This window comes from Zosterops lateralis (assembly GCF_965231275.1).
Source record: "Zosterops lateralis genome assembly, chromosome: 9".
Taxonomy (NCBI): Eukaryota; Metazoa; Chordata; class Aves; order Passeriformes; family Zosteropidae; genus Zosterops; species Zosterops lateralis.
In genome coordinates, this window is record NC_139769.1 from 23,582,188 (window position 1) to 23,605,317 (window position 23,130).

The following is a 23,130-nucleotide window of genomic DNA, read 5'->3' on the forward strand; positions in this document are numbered from 1 at the left end:
TAGGAAGGACCACTCAAATTAGACCAAAACATTTATTATTCCCCCTTCATCAAGAAATTTCCACTGAGTGCAACAGGATAACTACAAAAGGCCTGAAGTTTCCCTCCCTGGGTGCAGATGTAAATAGATGAAAATGTTCAAGTATTTTGCAGGTATCACTACTACAGAGCACAAAATCATACTACTGTACATGTCAGCAGAAAGAATCAGGCAGCCACCTGAACCCAAAATTCTGTATTTCCTCAATTAAACCTTTACACTTGTTGTAAGTGTGTATTATAAAATTGGCTTTTCGCAAGATGTGTGCTATATGATTAATAACATAGTAAGGATATAGAATATAAGTTTATTTCTGCTATTGGTAAAAGAAGACTAGATATAAAGGGAGTAGTTGATGTAAGTATGCTTAAACTGTCTGTTTGGTTGGGATAACATCCAGTGAACATGTAAAGAAGACTCTGCTACTGATACATCAACTATCAGCATCTACCACCCGCAGAAAGCACGGACCAAGGCCCAAACTGGAAGCGATAAAAAGGACACAGCCACGAAACACGCATGCTCTAAAAAGGCGGACCCAAGGAGGGGCCATGCAAAACGGTTCCTGGAATATGGAAACTAGTTTATGGAATTTCATATATCGATATAACGAAAAGGGTATTTAACGAGTCTCTCTGAGAAAGCAAGGTGTGGACTTGGCTGAATGCCAAGTCACCCGGCCGGCCGTTCTTGGTTTTTTCTTATCTCCTAATTGTCTTAATTATTTTATTAAACATATTCCTTAAAATTTACTAAAAAGTGAACCTCGTTTTTCACACACTTATCCTATAGTTTCCAAAATTAAAGAAAACAAAACCCAACCTAATAATCCCCCAAATACAACAACAAACTAAAACCTTCTGGTTTATACCTAGAGAACAAACAGACAACATACATTAAAGTTTCAGTTGTCTCCATTTCAGCATGTTCTAAAAGCCTGGCCCTTTGCCAAAAGTAATACAGCCCTTGGACATGGCTGATTTCCTTCCAAAAGAAACCACATAGGGGGACCAAGCAACAGCATCACAATATTAATCATCACCTAACAAAGCCACCTGGGACACAAAAGCATTCTGGCCACACATCACAGATTCTTATATTGAGGACAAGCAATAGAAGAATATATACTGTATTTGCATCAGAGCAACAAAGCTTTTTACTTGTGTGCTTCTTGAGAAATAAAGATGTTTAAAGAAGTGTCTTCAAGGTTTATAGTGATAGCATGGATTCAACAGGATCTCTGTATTATTGCTACAACACCATACACCAAAGAGGTTGTGCAAATGGCTGCTGGTATTGGTATCCTCAAGAAACATATCATTCATACTCCCCTGCTGGAGCATATAAAGGCTGATGATGTTACATGCCCATATCAAAAACTAACTGCAGTGGCAATAAATCATGCATTAAAAGTTAAAATACAGAAAGGCTTCTGGCTGTATCACAAAAGAGGAATTTTTCCATTTGGGCTTCTGCCTCTACTTTCAGCTTCCTTTGGCATTATATCTAAATTCCCCATTATTCTTCTCTCTTTAGTACAGAAGATTAAATTAAGCCCTTCTCAAAGCACTAAGATGACAGCATTCAACTTTAATTTTTTTTTCATTTTACACACAATCCATACACTAGATAGACTATCTCCAAGCTTCTGGGAGAACTCTTCTCAGCTGTATTTTTGGTAGTGCAGAAATGCATTCTCTTAAATAAAGGTCAACTGGGAAGGTCTCACACAGTCTGGGGCCATCCTGTTCAAAGATGAGGACAGGACAAGGGCTCTACAAAACCAATAGATTTTAGGATCTTCCTGTTATGCTGTAACTTTTATACAGGCTTCGTCCGTCCCTGCAAAAAAATAACCCCTGACTAAATGAGCAGACCCAAAAGTGCACCACGAAATAGGTTCTGAAAGTTTTCAAACAGCTGTGCCCTCTCGCCCTGTACACACACACACAAAAATTCATCTTTAAGAACCTCCCACTGTGAATAACCACTGGAGATGACAGACTGCCAGTCAGCACATTCACAGGTGAGGTTCACTACAACCATTATTTCTGCTCCTCACATGTTAGCACCCATCAGTCATCCATGATGATCCTGGGGATTTCACAGTTTATCTGATGGAAATCTGCCATAAGCAGCAAGACCTCCTTAGCTCTCCTTCAGCCCTCACATCTGTCCTGGTACTCCAAATAGCTGTTTCACCTTTGAAAAGTCTAATGTCAATGACAAAAAATAAATAAGTTTTGTGGTTTTTTTCAGCAATGTGTTGTAAAGTAAAATCCCTTCAGTCCAGAAAATTGAACACTTAAGTGGCAGGAAATAAAAATGAGTAAACCACTAAGAGCAGACAGTGTTTTGGAATGGAGTTAGGCTTTCAATGCCAAGATTTCAATGAGAGACAAAAAAACAACACAAAGTGTAACAAGATTCCTCTGTTATGACACCCTGGAACTTTCTGTACGTGCTTAGGATGGCTTTACCAGTCACAAGCAGATACAATTTCATAGGGAGACTCATCCAATAACTTCCTCGTCTTAGTCAGGTTGTGCTCTACTTTTACAAGAAAAACACCAAAACAAAAAGCAGCATCACCTTTTGAGCATGGGCAGCAGAGTAATTTTATACATAGCTCAACAGGCTGATAGTAAGTACACAGACCAGAGACTCCACACTTCTCTATTTATTCCTGTACTTCCAAAAAGACGTTTTGAAAATGTAAGAAAAAACAACTAACCAAGAGTTAATGCCAGACTACATATTTCTTCCTTATTTTCCAAGTTCTGCATTGGCATATTCTTGAGGGAATGAATATGTGCCTATTCTGAAGGAAGAGCAAAAATCCTTATCTCCTCCAACAAAAATTTCTGTCACTGACTAGTGCCTAGTTTGAAGAAATACATCTGAAGGCACTACCACTATGAAAGCTGTTCTAAGGAAAACCCCAACGTATTATCACCCTCAGATCTCAATCAGCTGGGATCAGATGCCTGCAGGTAGCACATTTTCCATTCCAGATGATGGAGGATGCCTCAGATTTCACCATTTCCTTAGCTCAGGGCAGCATCTCAGAACCACTGCTCTCTTCCTTCCCAGGCCAGCAGGCCCTCAGCCACAGCACTGCCACCCAGCACGGAGCTGCTATTTATAACTCCTGCAGGCATCTCATGGATGCCTCAGCATTGTTCAGGAATGAGCAGGCAATTCTGCACAGAGTCATCAGAGCTTAGGAGCTCCAGCCACACGGGACCGAGGGCGGCACCAGCCTGTTCTGAGCAGGCTGCTGCATCTATTCCCCCATGGTCCACATTCCACAGGGCTCAGGAGATTGTGTACATTATCCTGTGCATACACAGAGCCAATTTGACTCTGGCACTGGCCCCAACCAACCTGCCAGGGAGAGGAGAGCACAGATTCCAGAGAGCTGCTCTAACCTTTCCTGCTGCACCCAGCGTTTCCCACTTCACTGACAGATCTCCTGGCTCACTCCCTTCCTCCCATGCACCTCGGATAAGTGACATTTAATTACATGGAATAAAAAACCTCTTCCCCTCTTGTCATCAGGCAAACACAGCATAAGAGTACAGATACTGACACATCATAAGGAAAAACAGAAAAAGAAAAACCAAAGAAAATGGCAAATGCAAATTTTTCACAGTAGGGAAACCTTTTCTTTATGAGGTGACCTAGATTCTCAAACAAAGGGATTCCCTCTCTGTACTATATCCAGGCCTTATTAAATGAAAAAGGAATTTTATTCTATTTATCACTTTGCTTGTTTACCTAGAAACAGAATAGAAGGGCTTTTTATATGTGACAAAATAAGGAACACCAAGGCAAAGACTAACATGGACATCCAAAGGTGTGAGGGAAAGAAGAAAAAAAAAAAAAAAAAAAAAAAAAACCAGAAAAAAAGTGGGTCAGATTTGGTCTCATCAACAGTTCAACCTTTTGATATGCAATGTAAACCATAATACTTGCACATGGATAAAACAAGCATGCATTAACCAAAACTTACAGAAAAACCATTTGCAGAAGTCTGAATGTTTGATTATACAAATCCTCAACAGAAGACTTCAATGAATCTACAATATGCAACCCATCATCCAAGGTCATGAAATTTTGTGGGGTTTTGAAGAGGATGACAGGTTCTTGTACATTCTTAAGAAGCAGGGTGGGGTTTCTGAGATGGCAAATGGTCTCTATAAATTTACTAAAGCAAGACACATCAGCGATAGAAATCTCTGCAGATGCTGATTATGAAGTGCAAGATTATATACCTAACAGAAAAATATAATCTTAAATTTAGGCCAGATTTTATTAATTCAGCATTATTATATTAAATACAACCAGTATTTTTTCTGTTACAGACATATACCTCCCTACAGCATGCATTAATGATTCTCAGTATTATGTCTTGAGGTGGACAAGATGTAAGAGAGCTGGCTCTCATTTCTTCTTCTGTTAGAAACCACTAAATTGCAGAAAACTAACTACCTAGAATTTTAGTTTGAAATATAGCTTAAGATAGCAGAAAATAATAGAAATTCTCTAGTTCTCAATCAATATTCTCTGTCATCATACAAACCAGACTCTGAGGATTTCCTCTAAATCAAGTATTTGAAGACCAGGAGTCCTGGTTACTGACTTTACATTAGTAATTTGTGTGAGAAAAATCCTCAGGCTCATGAAATTAATCTAGAGTCTTACACAGATTACAGAAGGAATTATGAACACAGTTATTCAGACAAAATCCATGATTTCCATAGCAGAGCTTCCTTTTCCTTGGAAGACTCAACGAATAGTATAATTTAAATTTTAGAAGTGGAAAGTGCAGCTTAATCTCCACTGATTGGGAACTACAGCAAACTGAGAGAAACATGAAGGTGGAACAATATTGGGTAAAACCAGGACATGTCCCCAGCTGGCCAGGCTGAAGCAGTTCTGTCAGATTGGGTGATGTGCACAGTGTTTGGAGGAAATTCTGTTCCTCCAACATGTCAAAAAAAGGGCAATAGGGAATTGCTCTTAAAAGGGGATTTATTCTCCATTTTATGATCCAGGTTTTCTGTTGGCTATGAACAAATATTGCTGAAATTTATTACACGAATAGGACCTCTTGAGTCACTGAAGAAAGGAATTTTTTTTCACAGATTTTGTTGGTTTTCCTAGTTTAAGCATCTGTGCTTGAAGAAAAGGATTCAGGCATTTAAGGCACTTGGTAAATCTTTGTTATTTCTGCTGTAAACCTTTCATGTCCCCCAGAATTAGCTGTAAATGAGGATACCTACAGGATGGAGCCGTAAGAATTAACATATTAAAGCTACTGAGGAAATGTGACAGATGGAAACAGTCAGTACAGGTCTCAACCCCAAGTCACAGGAAATTCTGACAGCTCTGAAAGTCCAGTTCTTCAATTTCACATTATTTAACATCCACTAAACAAATACAACACCAATTTCAGTACTAAAAAAATTTTGAGGCTGACAAAATCTCTCCATATTCCTGTACAAACCATACACACGGGGGGAAAAACTTGGAAACTTAGTGAGAGGATGACCAGTTGGAGCTGCTAATCTCTTAATTGGGCTCACATACACACACACAAAGGAAGAAAAAAAAAATCTATGTAGCTCCTCCAGCATGGAAGAACGCTGGGCAGGATGTCTGCATCCTTTGCTGAACCTGATGAGCCAAGCCTCTTTAAATTCTTGAGGGAGAATTGTGGGATGTCTCAAGAGTCTGGAGTTAGCCAGAGGGAATAGGGGCAGAAAAGGAAGGAATCAGGCAGAGACAAGGCCTGGACAGGTGGCAGCAGCTGGAACAAGACATTTTCCTTCCTCAGAATAAAAGCTAGCGCCTATTATCTCCAACAGGATGCCATCTTCATTCCATCTTCCATGCTTTGAAATTGGATATTTAGTACTAGTTCTTCCGCCAGAGTCCCACTTTCTGTAAGAACTGAAGTTTTTATTTCTAATTCTCATGCTGGGGTTGTGAGGGTGGGTGTTAGGGGTGCCTTGATCATGTAGTGCAGGCAGGTAAATGAAACAAGCCATGAGGTAAGTGAGAAAACACCAGCCCATTTCCCACCATAAACTGCCTGTGAATTTTTGGTACTTCAGCTGCTCGGCCTCCTCTCCCCTGCTGTGCTGAATCAAAGCTTCATAAAGTCCCTGCTCTTCTCAGAATGCAAAAGCAACACTTGTGACAGGCAGAAAATATTACTGCTGGCACTGGCTTGTCAGTTCATCAGGGGAGAACCACACAACCCAAAATCCTGCACAATACAAATGAAATTATGTTGTCCATCCCCTGGAAGAATTAAATCTGCATTTAGCACTCGAGATCAGCAATAATTGCATGCAACGCCTGGGGGAAGATACGAAAAATCAGAATACAGAAGGAAGAAAAGATATGACAAAGAAAACAACATAGTATTGAAGAAAGAAACACATCTTGAAAGTAGTCCAGTATACATTTGTGTAACACACAAAACCAGAAGTGAATCAAAGCAAACCAAAACTTTATATTTTGTATTTTGGCTTTTTGAGTGATTTTTGAAACACTCCAAACCCGTGTTCCTCTAAGAACAGAGCTGTGATAGGAGAACAGACTGAATTCTAGCTGGACACCTAGAACATCAGTTTACTTAATAAAAAAATACAAACTTGAAAATTATAGAACATCTCCTTGAAATGTTTCCCAAGGAACACCCTTCTGACTTGAAAACATCACTTGGACTTTCCCCTCTCACAACTCTGTGAAGTTGGGGATATGCTTATATTCCTTATGCTATAAGACATAATAATCAACTACATAAAACATGATGCATGTTTCATAATAACTGGGGACTTTTTCTAGTTCTGTAGATTGATCTATATTGCTGCATTCAAGTTCTGAAGTTCTGACACTCAGTAATTAATGAAATCACCACGTTTATGTCTTGGGTGTTACTAGAACAGAGTGCAAAATCTTGACCATTTATAAAAAAATCCACCACATGTAAAAGCTGGGTTTCACTACCAGCTAAGCAATGGAGAAAATCTACTAAGCAAAATAAGGCAGGCAATACTGACACTTGTGGTCATTTCCAGATTGCTATTTTTCATTAACTTACAATCATGCCTGGGATAGCTAAGAAACATGTTGGGATATCAGAGTAGCCAAGCAAATTCCAAGTATTTTCCAACTCTGTCTCTACTCTAGACAAACTTACTGGAGAAGTTTTTGGGGTTTTTTTAAGAAAAGAGCAGAAGGAGCATAATTCTCAACATGGAAAATTAAAACTAAGCATTTATGATACTCTGTATTAACACATTTCCAGCAGGTAAAAATAAAGCTTAGAAACAAGAATAACCAATCTTGAAAATGTTACCATTAATCATTCTGAACTGTCACTTGAAAGGTTTTCAACACATTACAGTTGATATAATACTCCATTTAACTATGATAAAATGAACTTTGCATAGTATTCATAAAGAATCCAGAAAGCACAGTCCATATGGGAATAGTGATAGGTCACCTATGGCCTAAGTATTTAAAGTCTCAAGGGGCTTGTGCCACCAGGCAGAAGTTACCAAGCAGTACATGGCTGACTACTGCAATTATTCCAAATTAGTTTGAGGAATTTCTGCTAATGTTGTCAAGACAGAACTTTACTGAATGGCTCAACCTAAGAGCTTATTATAAAACCAGTTAGACAAAACTCTGCTGACACTCTCTAAAAATGACACGTAAAGCGTTAAGTTTTTGGAAGAAAATATTCCAAAGCACCACAAGTTTGTTTTGCCCTGGTCCGTTTTGCTCAGTTCCATGTGGTCACATGCACAGGCTATTGTGAGCAGCCCTCTCCTCTCCTCTCCCCCTGGTGTGTGTGCAGGACTCGCTGAGCACTTGGGCTCCTGGTCACGGTAACTCCGTCTGTTCCTCACACAAGCTGTACATCTTCACTCACTCCTTGGAGCCTTAATAGGTGGCAGCCTTTCAAACACTAACATTGCAGCTTCTAATTTCGGATGTAACCATAGTAACATTACAGAACACACTACTCCCTGCATGGAGAACAAGCAGACAACTGACCCTTCGCGCTGAGATTGGGCTGAAATAAAGCTCATTCCAACCTCCAGCCCAGCAAGATTATTGAAACCTGCAGCTCCTATTTCCAGTCCAAAGCAAGACCTGCCCTCCTGAAATACCCACAAATGCACAGTAACATAGGAAAGTAGCAAAGAACAAAGTGATAGAAAAGAAAAGGAAATTCTTCCCAAAACTTTGACTCTAAAGCTAAATCAGCTAGTCCCAGATGGAAAGCAGTACAAAAATCAAAGTTTTTTCTTACTTTTCTATAAGATGAGAAAAGAACAGCTCATACTTTATTTGGAACGAGGGGGGGGGGGGGGAAAGGGGGTGGGAAAGAAGGAAATAAATTGGTCATTAATATTTAAGAATTCAATACTCAATTTGTTCAAAAGGCAAGATGACAATTTTTACAGATACCAACAGACAACAGCTCTGCCTGAACTTTACAGGCTACACACAAGGGATATGGCCATTTAATTAAAAGCCGAAGTTGGTGTCTGTTCCCATCTAAATTTACTTTGAAAAGGATTCTCTTTAGGAAAACAGCCCTTGGGGTTTTCATACCTTTAATATTTACTAATGAGCATTTATAGAAAAATAAAAACAGGTTTCCCTCTTCCAATATAATACATCCTACCTATAGCTCCCAAGCTTTAGGAATCAGGTACAGTGAAGCCACAGTAAACAAACTAAATTGAAACAGCATAGATTTTAATAACTATTCTGCTGAGATTTGAACTCATTTCCCAAATACAAGGTTACATGTCTTGTCTGAAAATTCAAAACTCAGAAGCAGATTTCCATGTTTGTGTTTGACAAAAGCATTACTTCCTTCTGCCCAAGTGCCCATGGATGCACTGACCACATGAATAACCCACCTGGTTTCCTACTCATAGCCCAGAGTGCAGCAAACTGGGAGGACTCCTGGCCACATTCACAAGTTTTGTGTGCTCCAGCAACAGACTGCACAAAATTCTGGGTATTATACAGGGCAGGCATAAGAAAGCTTTGTGGGTTTAGTGTGAGTAGTACAGGCACATATGGAACACCTCAATGCACTGATTCTCAATTATTCATGAAGGTCCCAGATCAGTGAGTGGTGCTGGACCCAGGCCCTCTTCTCATGCTCCAGGCTCCCACTGACCCCTCCTCTCCATTTTTTAAACAGTCATTTGTTTAGATTGGAGGACATACAAAATCTTTACTGATATGCACTTTATATTTATAATAATTTATTTATAAATTTATAAAAATTTATATTTATAATTACTATTTAAGCTCATGATCCTAAAATGTCCTCAAATAGGATCAAAGGATTTGTGGAAATTGTTATTAGGTTAAGAAATGCATGCATTACAAACAAGACTAAATTAATAGAGAGAGTTAGTGTACATAGATGATTTAGTTAGGAGGATCTAAATCTGATTACGTTTCTAGTAAATTATCATATTGTGTATCTAGAATAATAAAACACACTGACTGCCTGGGGAAGCCTTATTCCCCAGTAAGGGACATGCCTACTCCCAACCCTGCAAATCAGACACACCAGATAAATCACAGTTTCTTTACTCTTTGGCTAAAAAAACCCCCTAAAGAGCTAGTCATTAGCTTTTCAAAACAGAGTGGGCAAACACAGTGACTAATAAATACCTGGGTAAGTACACTGCTAGCTCTCTATTTTCTCAGGTATTATGGTATTTTATTTATACAGTAAATATAATAAGATGCTTCAGCACAGAAGAGTCAGTCATTGAAAGGAGAGAAATGAACACAAGTTTCTTTAGGACCAAAAAGACAAATTTTATGACATAGGTACATCTGTAGCAGACAACAGACATTTTAGGTTCATCAATAATTGAAACGAAGTGCCCCTGACTTTGCAATGCCAGACCATAGTAGTACCACGGCAGAAAGCTATTAACAGCAGAGGCAGCTTAACAGCATGTGCTTCTACATCACAGCCCAACTGAATAACCCCAGATAACAAAAAGCAGCTTTTAAAGAGTAAGCATGTATAAAGGAAACATAAGCAAAGAAAGACATTTCTATCTTTTCTTTGGCATAAAGGCACAGACCATTTGCATTCTAAGAGAGCCAAATGGGTTAAATCAAGCTTCAGCATTTAAATGCTTATAATTCTCTTGCACTGCAGAACAGCTTTTGGAATATGGGAATAGAACATCTAGCATTAAAAATCTCCTAGAGAATCATAACTTACAGTGTCAAGGAAAAGTGAAAACAATCTGTAAAAGCCCTCACATTTTCACTTAATGAGCATACAATTTTTATCCTATTCACCTACCACTGTGCATGAACTGAGTATGTATCATTTATCAAATAAGAGCAAGAGCCTGTAAAGCTTCCTGTCTGCCTTTGGATTTAGTCAAAATGAATGCAAACAATCACGTGGGATTCAGCCAAGCAGTGACGTTAAATTCTGCTCTGTCAGAAGACAGCATCTGTCAAAGCCCACATTTAAACTGCTGCCTGCCTGTGCAGCAGCCGAACAACTACGGAATGGATTTTATACTCCACAATTCTGGGTTAAAACAACTCCAAACCATTTCTATTACTGCCTAGCAACAATGAAGGAAGGAACAGAGGGAGATCCTATTACTGAAGACAACTGAGGCACTACGCGCTAGCACTCCCTGCTAACATTTCCAGCAGAAATATGGATCCTGAGGAGAGCAGAACACAGCCCTGTATTGTCCGAGCTGAGAGACACCAGATGTGAGAGCACCAATGCAGCGGCTGTGAGCGCCAGCCAGCCCCGCACCCAGCAGCAACAACTCCTGTCCTTTTGTCTGCGGCATGAACAAAAAGCCCCGAGACAAGGACGCCACTTCCAAGCGAGGAAGGTAACACGGCAACGGGCAGGCAGATGGACACGGTGGATCCCGAGCAGAGCGGCCGCAGGAAGCAGGGCTGGTGGGGGATGTGCGCATGGTCGACAGCATCTTTTTTGCTGAAGTGATGGCGTGCCCAAACTATTTTCTGTGGGTATAATCCTGCACCATAAATGGCCTGACCAAGGAAGGTATGTCAAACCCTTGTGTGTGATGTTCATTCGCTTGTCTGTTACCTTTTCAGCCATTGCAGATAATGATCGTTCCTAATTTGCGGAGCCCTGAGATAACAGTGTCTCTGAGCAGGGAGAAAGAATTCTAGCAGGTTTTGCTCTCCCCCAGCACAATGTCACTCCCTTACACTGACTAAATGCTCCGCTCACAGTCTGCCAAGGCTGGTGTGGCTGGAGAGGAAGGATTAAAGGGATAATGGAGCTCCTGTAATGATTGCTTTTAACTGAGAAATTAAAGACTCAAACCCCTCCAAATACAGAAAAACCAGTTAGAAATCCTCTCAAACTAGGTCAGAATTAATCCTTATCTGAAGTAATCTAATAGCACGGTAAAATGGCCATAATGTGACATACTGAGAGCACTGAACCATCAAAACAGACCACACAGTCAAAAGACATTATCTTGAAAGTCCCCTCAGCCCTTTTTACACTTGCTTTTCTGCCCCCCAAACACAAGCAAAATGTCACAAGGGCACTACCGGCCAAGCATAAATTGGGAGCATGCAAAAGACTGGGCATGATTTAAACCATCAGCAGTGCAATCAGGCACCACGATTTACAAGTAACATCAGGCTCCCTGACATCCCAAAAGGAAACCTTCAAACACTACACACTCAAAATGGTAAGCACGTAACTTATCTCCTGCCATCACTGCAGTTTCTGTTTAATAGGAAAAACACTGACTTGGATTTAACTTGGATTGTAAAATGACATTCCATCTAATTGCCATTCATTCCTGGTTTTTGTTGAAATTTAAATACTTTATCACTAGTGACAAAAAAAAAAAAAAATTGAATATTTGCAATACAAATTTAAGACCTAAATCTATAGCAATTCAATACACCACAGAAAGAAAGTCCTTATCTGCAGAATCTACCAATAAGCTATAACAAATCATTAAATGTCAATATAAATGTGCTTTCTTTGCCCAAGGCAATGCCAACATGAAATAAAACAACTGCAGCTGGAAAGCGTTCACAAACCAAGGGATGCAAACATCAGACACTGGTTTCAAATCAGTTTTAAGACATTTAGAATATAAAGTCACTGACAGAACTTTTAAAACAACAACAACAAAAAAGAGTACCTTCAGGCAACACTCCAGGAGAAGCACACCTGGCTAATGTTAGACATTGGCATCAGGCATTTAAAAACTTGCACATCAAACCTTATCCCAAACACTGTTCTGTGCAAAAGATTAATGGACTTCATAAGGGAAGTCAAGCACACTAAATGAGGCCCAATATGCAACTGCTGTTCATCAGAATACAGACTCTGGCTGCCTTTTGAACTCTTCCCTCTAATTTAAGAGTTTGCCCACACAGCTAATCAAAATATGAAAATCCAAGACGTGTGAATAGGAAGTCGAATGCTTCAATTTTCAAAGCTGTAATTATAGAGCAGAACTGCAAGTACCAGGAACCAAAACACCAGCAGAGCACAGACCACAAATAAAAATTCAAGAGGCATTCACAGTTTATGTATTTGGCATTTGATAATGCATCAGTGACTGCACTGCCAGGTGCCAAAAATGAAGCAGCATTATCACAAATAATATCTGCAAAATGCAGTTACATGCAACAACACACTCTCAGAGGACAAGATGAGTGTTCTAGAGACCCTCTGCTGCACTTAGGTTGTCTTATCTATTATCAATAGTTGGTGCCTGTTCATAACCTTTCTGTGAAATGGAATTTTAAGTATTTAGGGGGGGGGGGGAAATGCTCTAGCCCTAATCAACTGAGAGAAAATAATATTTTTATTATATAATTTGAGGGTGGGTTTAATATCTATTGAAGGGGTTTTTACATTATTTCTAAACAATGCACTCTAGCATGTAGTATTTTTTTTCAAAGGTGCAAATGCTGTTGCTGTATTTTTAATGCTTAATACCCCACTGTATATTTTGAAATGTTTTGCACACAACTGCAAAGAAAATAAGCTCAAAGTTATTTGGGTTTTTTCAGTCAATAGCTCTGTGAAGCTGCAATATAGATGTGGGTGCTTCCCCTATTCATAAAATGCTTTTTTAAAGGGCAGAGATAGATTTTCTAAGATGCTCCTACCTTGAAAAATGATGGAAATATGAAAGAAAAAAATCAAGGAAATATGACTCTTTTAAAATGCCTTCTGATTCTAGTTCTGTCCCTCACTGTAAAACTTATTTTCATATGCATTATGTAAGCATGCAGCCTAATAAAAAAAGGCTTTGGCCATTGCAACTGCCTTGGCTGGGACACTTCCTCGGTGCACCAGGGAAACACAGCACCTGCAAACCCTTTTCAGTTTACACAGATATTTATGGAACTTAAGAATCTCACTTATTCTGCCTTATTGAAGTAGGTGCTCATCAAAACACTACCTCAGGTAAAGATTAAACAAAGATTAGTAATGCAATGCACTTTTGCTAAAGTATTTCCATCTACTGACTGTAGTGTAAAACTACAATGGAATAAGTCAGTGTGACAAAATTAATCTGAGTTCTAGCTGCTACCCCACGTTTGTGAAATTCTGGCTTTGATTTTCTTCCTAAACTGTGGACACATGCAATGGAACACCAATTAATCAAACATTCCCACTGCTGCCCTCCAATCTGCCATCAAACAATTAACTTCCCTGAGATGTAGGCTATCCTTTGAAGTGACATTTATGTTTGCTTATACAGAGATATTCCCGAAGAGCTGAGCGTTCGTTTACAACCCACTGCACTCTAATTGCAGACAAACTAAAAACTACGAGTTTTGAGGGGAAGCTTCTGTTTTTCCAACAGGTGCGAATGGTCACAATAAACACGAGTCTCGCACATTTGGGGCTTATCCTCTTTTACATAAGGACAACACTCGAGTTAAAGCAGCACAAGCGTGGAATGTCAGGTTAATTCCTGAAATACACAGTTTAGACACAAGCCTTTGTGATTTTTACAGAGACGGCTGAGTCTCGGCAAGTGGCATGAGCCCCGAATAATTAAAATAAGAAAATCAGAGAGACTTTCGGCAAGCTTTAAAACTAAAGGCATGAGAGCAGCCGAAGTGCACTGGGCCATTCGAGTGTTCCCGGGCCGGGCTCGGGTGTTCCTGGTTCGGGCTCGGGTGTTCCCGGGCCGGGTTCGGGTGTTCCCGGGCCGGGCTCGGGCGTTCCCGAAGAATCGCGTCACGCTCGCCGCGCGGCGTCGCCCCCTGGCGGGAGTCGCTGAGGCGGCGGGGCCGGTGCCCTCCCGCTCGCTCCGGAGGGTGTTGGTAAAAATACCGGCAGTGAGTAAAATAAACATCTCTTAGACCTCTCTGCCCACCCTTCCGAAATACAAATATTCCCTTCCCTGAACGGGACAGACTGAATATTGCATCACACACGTACAACTTAGTATCCTATTATTCGATTGACATCTCATCTTAAATTACTCCCTTACAACGTTAAACCCTATAATTTCCCATGTAACGTATCACTTAGTTTTTAAATGCACAAATTAATCCAAATATTGGTTTAAGAAGATAGCGAAGCAATTAATAAATTACATATTTCTATTAGAAACAGCATTTTCTATGGACTCTTGTTCAACTGTCATCCTTTTTCCTATACAAAACCCTAGGGCCCAGGAACAAATTAGAGCAAATTGAAAATCACAAACGAATTGCTATTGTACAGTGAAAGTTCATTTACGAGATGATGTGATCAGCTTTTAATATGCAGCATCATGAAGCTGCCATATTGACTCTGCTCCTGAATATGAACAAAAATTTAAGAGAAAATGAAGCACAGATTACTTTGGCACTTTTTCCTACAGCTACAGCTGCTGGTCAGGATACTTGAAATCTCCAACTGCTCTGTACCGTAGTTACATATACTTTTATAGAGGAAAAGAAAACCAAACCAGTATCATAAGCATCAAATAGCTGGCCAGAAACTTAGTCCTGAGCAATTTTATTTCCACTTAACATGATCATTACCCAAGATCTCTGTCTACTAAAAATCAAGAGCTTAATTTTAATTCAGCTGCCTCTGAGCCTGGCACCACAGAGCCCAGTGTTCCATTCAATGTCTCCCTCCAATGTGGAGCAGAAGGTGAAAGGTGCCTGAAAGGTGACCAGGAATGTTATTCTGCACTACCATCTGAGGGCTGTGCAGTGAGGCTACTGGACCCTGAAGATTAATTTTGACAGGTGCATCTTCTCATTGACTCTCCCTGCACAGTGGGGGCCGGTGGGGACGCGTCAGGCAGTGTCCTGTGACTAACACAGCTCTGCCGTCGCCAACCCCGCGCCGTCTGTCCCACCACCAGGCACGGCCGTTTGCAACAAGGCCTTTAAAACTGTGAGCCATCCCAGCCTCTGCATGTCACATCAATTTTAATTAATGCCAATAAACCTTCCATCTGCCGGCAAGGCTTTTTCATTCAGTCCTTCTCAAACACCCCACAAGGATTTCACAGCCGTGAATATGAAGCTATTTGCATCTACTTCACACTTTTTCCTGCTAACGTGATCCATTTTTTTTTCCTCTTTATCTTTGGTATCCAGAATGTTTGTCAAAACTTTTACCAGGCAAAAAAGCATTTTTAAAAGCTAACAAATCAAGTTAAATCATAAAACAAGGCTAGCTTTTGGCATAAGTCAAATCTTGTTTCCATTGACATGGGCTGTTATTTGGAAAAGTAAATTCAACTCAATTTTATGGTTTTTAGTTTCTATTTGTAACTGTATGAGTGTGTAAAATGAAGGATTTCTGATTTATTTTTTTAATTCTTTGCAGAGTGAGCCATTTGCAGACAATTACTCAACTCAAAGGAAAATGAATACCAAAGAATAGCAGTGGATTCTAAACCAATTGGAAAGGCCTTTTCCTTGAGCATTGTCTCATATCCCATCACTGGATCCTTACAACATGCTTCAGTGGAGAAGACGACACTGCTGCTTGGCAAAGATGACCTGGAATACCAAAAGGTCTCTATTTCGCACCCATCTCATTGGCTTGGTCTCTCTGGTGTTTCTGTTTGCCATGTTTCTGTTCTTTAACCACCACGACTGGCTGCCAGGCAAGGCTGGATTCAGAGAAAACCCCATGTCTTACACCATACGAGGATTTCGGTCTACAAAAAGCGAGACCAACCACAGCTCTCTGAGGAACATGTGGAGAGATGCTGTGCCTCAGACACTCAGGCCTCAGACAGTCACCAACCCCAACAACACAGACCTGTCCCCACAGGGAGTCACCGGTTTGGAAAATACCCTCAGTGCCAATGGAAGTATTTACAACGAGAAAGGCACTGGGCATCCAACTTCCTACCATTTCAAATATGTCATCAACGAGCCTGGCAAGTGCCAGGAAAAGACCCCTTTTCTAATACTGCTCATAGCTGCAGAGCCAGGCCAGGTGGAGGCCAGACAAGCAATTAGACAGACCTGGGGCAACGAGAGCCTGACACCTGGCATCCAAATTGTGCGGATTTTTTTGTTGGGCTTAAGCGCCAAGGTAAATGGATACCTCCAGCGAACCATCCTTGAGGAAAGCAGGCAGTACCATGACATCATTCAACAAGAATACTTGGACACCTACTATAATTTAACTATAAAAACTCTGATGGGAATGAACTGGGTTGCAACCTACTGTCCACATGTTCCGTATGTTATGAAAACTGATAGTGATATGTTTGTCAATACTGAATATTTAATACACAAGCTTCTGAAACCAGAACTTCCTCCAAGGCACAAGTATTTTACAGGTTATTTAATGAGAGGTTATGCACCTAATAGGAACAAGGATAGCAAGTGGTATATGCCACCCGATTTGTATCCGAGTGAACGCTATCCTGTATTCTGCTCTGGAACTGGTTATGTTTTCTCTGGAGACTTAGCAGAAAAAATCTTTAAGGTCTCCTTAAGCATCAGACGTTTACATTTAGAGGACGTGTACGTGGGGATCTGTCTCGCCAAGCTGCGGATTGACCCCATGCCCCCGCCCAACGAGTTTGTCTTCAATCACTGGCGAGTTTCTTACTCCAGCTGTAAATACAGCCACCTAATTACCTCCCATCAGTTCCAACCTAGCGAACTGATCAAATACTGGAACCACTTGCAGCAGAACAAGCACAACGCCTGCGCCAATGCGGCCAAGGACAAGGCCGGCAGGTACCGCCACCGCAGACTGCACTGAGGGCGCAGCCCCGCGGGGCGCCTGTAAATAAACGGTGCTGATCGCACCAAGCAGCCCCGCACGGCCCGCACTGAGCCCGGCACATGGGGCAGGACAGAAATTATTTTTTTAAGTTAAAGAGAAGAGGTATAGCTCTCAAATACGATGAAATTATAACCAAAAGGTTTTCCCAGCGAATTTGAGATTTTAAAAAACAAAAAATAATGGTATGTAAGGATTTCTGTGTTAACATGCAATAATGAGCATGCACACTTTGGTGGTACGATTGCTGATTCATGTGCCAGTAAAATATAATTGAGCATATTTTCCACACTGAAGTTTTATTTTGAGGAGTGCATTCATAGTTCTAGTTCTCTTCCATGTAATGATTTCTTATTATCCAGAACTGCTATAAAATGAAAAATTAAAAACTAAGGAAATGCACAAAGGGCAGATCAGTTTTACCTTCAAATGCCACATGACAATTATTATACACTACTTTAATGTACAACACATTTAGCAATGTCACAATTTAGTAAGACACTACCAATAAATTCTAAAGCACTAAGAATGTACTCCCTTGAAGTAGGTCCAGTTTTGAGAAGTTTACTTATTTGGTTTGGAAGAAGAGATAAATGAAATTAAAGCTGCAAAGACTTGCTTTGTACATTGCCTTCAGAAATGCAAGTGGTGTTCTGGATGCAACTTTCAGTCCACAAAGAGCTGACTGAAAGTTACTTCATTCTCTAGAAGTCACAAGGCAAGCTCCTAAGACCTGGTGCCAAGTAACATTCATTCCACTTGGTACCTTCATGCAAATTCATTGAGTCTGCTATTAATTTCCCTACATAACTTCAAGGTAACTCAGAGGCTGATGAGAAATGCAAAATCAAAGTTCCAGTCTTGCACCGTTCTTGACAAAATTTCGTTTTGTACAAAGCAGAAGAAAACTAATCAAACGTGGTTTTTTGCTCTCCTGTTTGACAAAAAGCAAGGGGAAACCAAGTGAAAACACATCTGCTGGAGAAAATGAAGCCCCACACCTGAGTTTATAGGTGGGGAAGATTAGGTCACAATGAGATTGAGAGTTCTAGCCAGAAACAGGGGCAGGAACAAAATCTAAGCAATTTAAAATCACAACCACTGAAAATAAATTGTGAGAAGTGGGTTAAATCTATTTACAGGTTTGCAGTTTTCTAACAAACAGAACTTTTAAAGCTTATTTTCCAATTGTTACAGCAGAGTTGTATCAGATTCAGGTTATTACTGCTTGTCACAGTGCCAAGCAATACCCACCTCTGATCATCAGCAAATGATCAAACTGCAATTAGTTTTCTGTTTGACTGGGACTTATTAATTGGATAAAACACAAATATTTGATGTACTTTTATTATTTAATAAAATTGATTATATTTATGGTCTTAAGATTTCACTTTTTCTGGGAAAGGTGCTCAGGAAGAAAGAAATTCCTAGCTTTAGCATTACTTGGTTAGCATTACTAGTGTTCCCTAGTCTTTAAAGCCTGGTTTTCATGCACAGTACAGAGATCACAGCAGGGTTTTCTCCTTTGTAACGAGAAGATCAATCATATTACTGACCATTCTCAGCAGCTCTCAGGCTGTCTGTCTGCAGGAACTTACATGTGAACAGACTGCAAGGCATTGGATGCACCTCTGATGGGAATTTGCTCAACACCTTTTCTTGGGGGGATCCTCCACTAAATATTTTCCTCTGCTGTACTTGGGATGTGCTAATTGTACATTTCCAACACACCTCAAATCATATAAATGTCTGGGTTTGGGGAAAGCAAATATCTGTAAAAGTAATCTCTCTTCTGCAGAGACTTTTTCAACAAAATTGGAATTCACACACTGAGTTTACATGATGCCTGTTGGCATTCATGTGAGAGAGCTGCCCTGGACAGATGTTTTGGGAGTGTGCTTTCAGCCCCCACTGCAGTTTTCTCCACTCAGTGTGCTGCTCACTCCTGTGAGCAGTGTGTGTTAACACAGGCCACAGCTGACATCCAGCTGAAAGGCACCTGGCTGAAGGTCACTGTGGGCAGGCTCTACACCCCCAGAGCGAGTGGGGGAAGCCAGCTACTACTGCAGGGGACTGAATTTTGGAAGATGTCCAAAGCCATAAGTGGCCTCTCCCCAGGCAGTGCTGGCCAAGGACACAATCCAGCCTTCTGGAGAGGACTTCAGTGCTGCTCCCAGCCCTTGGCGCTTTCCAGCTCCACTGTGATCTACTTGATTTTACCAACTCTGGCTGGTCCTAAATGCTCTTCCTGGCTCCTGGGTGTAGTCCAAGAGGTTAATACTAAACCATAAATAGTTTGGCAGTGGAATCATCAGGTTTGGCAGCCAAACGACCTCTTGGGTGCTGGGCTTTGGAGCTCCTGCGTGATGCTGATCTGCCCGAGCTTGGCAGAACCACAGCACAATGCCCGTAAGTTCAACATACCAAACCTCCTGCTGCTTACAGGACTAGTGAGGAGCACCAGAATGCTAAATAAAAAGCCATGCTTAATGCTCTTTAAGGGTCCAACATGATTTTTTAAATTTGTATTAATGTTTGGGTGTAAGTTGAGACTAGTCCATAAACATACTTGAATCTTTATCAAGATGGTCAAAGGCTACTAAAAACATTTGCAAAAATACTGTTTTCTTGCACAGTTTGTTGCAAAGCTTTCAGAAACAAAAGGGAATCATTTTGTATTATGAAATATGCAATTACAGAATGAAGACTACATTCTTTTCTCTGAATGTTTTACCGTTTTCTAGCTTGTGTTTAAGCTATTTGCTCACTCTACTAGAATATAAAAACGGTTCATGTTAAAAATAGTGCAATAATTAATTCTATCATTAAAAGCTTGGACAAGTTCTCTTACTTTCTTTCCCCATACAGCAAGAAAAAAAAAGCATTTTTCACTAGCAATAGCATACAAACTTGTAGCTAAAACTCTAACATATCCGCAATGCAGTTAAAAAAAAAGGAAAGAACTACTCATTAAATACAGAAGTATAGGAGTTTGTATACTTGCTTTAAATGTTTTTACTTCTCTGTGTGTCTGCTTCAGGTTGAAAACAAGTGTAACAAGTCATAATGGCTCAAAAGTTATGATGGGAGAAAAAATTGTGATGTCATCAGCACCATTATTATGGCAAAGAAAAATCTTAGAAAAGCTGGCCTGGTAACAAAAAATCAGAAATTGAAATTCCGTCATTTCCCTCTATTTATTTCACTTTCAACTTTAAAAAGATTTACACATTGATACTACAGGACCAAAATGAATCCCACCAAAAAAATAGTTGTTACTGAACAAGAGAACTGTTCCTTTCACGTCTCCAATTAAATCAGTGGTGTGAGATATTTGCACATCCCACACCAATAGAATTAAGAATGCAAAATGCTCAACCACAGCTTTTGGTGTAGTAGAACTGATCCCATCCCCAGTTACTGAGAGCTCTTTCATGGGTAAAGTTCACAATCTGTTCTAAATTTTTAAAATTACATGTCAAGGTACTTCCAAACGTCAGCGGTTGTTCTTAGAGAAAATTCAGTGCCCACTAAGATCTTCACTTAAATTTATAAACTTAAATTATGGGATGGCAGTGATCTAGAAGAGATGAGACAGACTGCTTTTCAGGTTAACCTTACTAGAACAGCAATTTAGAATCTGCTTTTCTCTGCAGTGCAGTAATATAAGATGTGTCATTCCTCATTTACAAAATATTTTCAGAATATATCCACATGTTAAGACATGCATTAACTGTCTCCAAGCCCAGGCTAAATCAGGCACTGGAGGGAGGGAAGCACCTAAAGGCCATTACTTTAAACTGCCTCCCTCTTCCCACTTATTTTCCTGATATGTTAACACAGTTCCTAATCACACATCAATCTAAAATACCTACATAATCCCAGAGGGCAAAAAACCCCTTTTCTCTCAAATGAATGCTCATTGCAATGTGTGGAAATGTCCCAGGAGGAAAAGAAAGGGAGAGGGAAGATGCTAATATAGAAGCTACTACTTCCATTTGCGCTTTTGGGAAGAACAGGATTGTAACTGATCTGCAAAAACATCCCTTGTTGTTGCCATATTTTCCCGATTTTAGATGCTATTTCTCAATCCTTCTTTTGCTGTCAAATAGCACAAATAAGTAAATCTTGGACAATCCCTCAGTTACAGTGTGAGAACTGCACCTCTCAATGAACAGCATTATTGTCCTTTTCATTTCAGATTGTCCTTCCAAAGCAGGATGTGACTCGGGGCACAGTGTCACCCCCCTTGCTGAGCACACTTACTGGACATGGCACATTCCTACAGGTCCCATCTCCAGCCCACCCAGCCCTGCTGCCCTTCCCCAGCCCTGGTTCCCAAGTCCAGCCCGGGGGAAGGAGGAAGGCAGGGAAGCTGCACCGCCTGCTCGGGAACGCTGCACCGTGCAAATGCAGGTCAGCAAGGACAGAACGTGGGCTCTGCTCTGTACCAAGAGTGAGGGCAAAGGCTTCCGGGGCAGGAGCATGGGGGAGAGCTCTGGAAAACAACTTGTAGCAAGTCAGTGAAAAAGGAGCTTGAATGTCAGAAAACAGAAGGGTGAAACTAAAAATGCACAGGTTGGAAATACAGGGCAGGCTCAGTGGCAGGGAAAAGCGTTAAAAAAGTGAGGCCAAATGAGAAAGCAGGATCTGGAATTCTAGTCATAAGTGTTGACACTTCTCCACTTCGAGAAAATAGGAACCTATGAGGTAAATCCATTTTTCTAACAAAATTTTTAGTTTGTGACTGCAATGCATGTCTTTTATTAAGCCCCAAACCAAATTCCAAGTCATGACACGATAGCATGAACAGCAGATCAGTAACTCCACAGAGAGTACACCTTACACATAGCACACAAGCAAACCAAGAGCAAAGCAAATTAGATCACTTGTGCCTAGGATTTGTATTTAATCTTCACACAAAGAGTTAATTTCAGCCTTCATTTGTTCCAGCTCAAAAGAAACAGAGTCTGGTACAATATGGTACCTTCTTTTCACAGTTAAAAGACTGCAAAGGAATTTAGCTGAACATGGGATATGGATGAACGCTACCACGTTGCTTTTCTGATATTGCCATGGCAACAGTTACAAGAGCTCTCTTAAGCATTTAAATCTGACAGTTTTCCTGATAACACTAACTGAATGATAGTAATGATGCATTTTGGTTCATGAGCTAACTGCTCTATAACCACAGGGTACAAACCATTCTTTTCACTTTTCTCAAGACTGTGCTTTTGGTCAAAACATTCTGACCAAGAGAGTAACCTTGAATTATCACCCAAAAAAAAAAAAAAAAAGTCCCTCCAGCTCAGGGAGTACTCATGGCATAAAGCTTTATGTACTCTCAAAGGTTTCCATCTGAATGCTTAAGTTGTGCACAGCATCCAGGGTGGAGAAGTCAAGACTGCTAAAATCTTTGACGGGATTTTTCTCAAAGGGCTTTCATTTTCCTGGGAAAGCTGGAGGAAAAAAAAACACTTTCTGAAGGATGGATTGAATTGCTGGTGACCTTCAAGATGTCATTTGCTCAAGAAAAGAGAAGGAGGAAGAAACTGGTGTTTTTATACAACCTTTAACAGTTTGTAACCAATATACACTTTTTTAAATAACAAAACACTGCAAGCTGTTCTACCTCAGTGGGGGCCAATGTGAGGAATAAACAGTGTGCTCTGAGGACACAGGAATCATAGCAATGCTTCCACCTCCTATTAGCCCATTTAGCTTTAGCTAATAATAAGTGGCATTTCAACTGTTTAATAGGA

The 23,130-nt window shown here is 40.4% G+C and overlaps 2 protein-coding genes across 2 annotated transcripts in view; one reads left to right on the top strand and one right to left on the bottom strand.

The window, feature by feature from the left end:
* Nucleotides 1-23,130, bottom strand: part of CDC73 (cell division cycle 73) — a 102,581-nt gene that overhangs the window by 29,397 nt on the left and 50,054 nt on the right. The gene's annotated exons all lie outside the window — the stretch shown is intronic.
* Nucleotides 10,599-18,706, top strand: B3GALT2 (beta-1,3-galactosyltransferase 2). The gene is made up of 2 exons (XM_083867171.1): nucleotides 10,599-11,158; nucleotides 15,947-18,706. The coding sequence occupies exon 2, from the start codon at nucleotides 16,079-16,081 to the stop codon at nucleotides 17,345-17,347; it is 1,269 nt and encodes a 422-aa protein (XP_083723297.1). The 5' UTR covers nucleotides 10,599-11,158; nucleotides 15,947-16,078; the 3' UTR covers nucleotides 17,348-18,706.

Coding starts and splice junctions, on each gene's coding strand:
- B3GALT2 (XM_083867171.1), top strand. CDS start 16,079: ATGCTTCAGTGGAGAAGACGACACTGCTGCTTGGCAAAGATGACCTGG.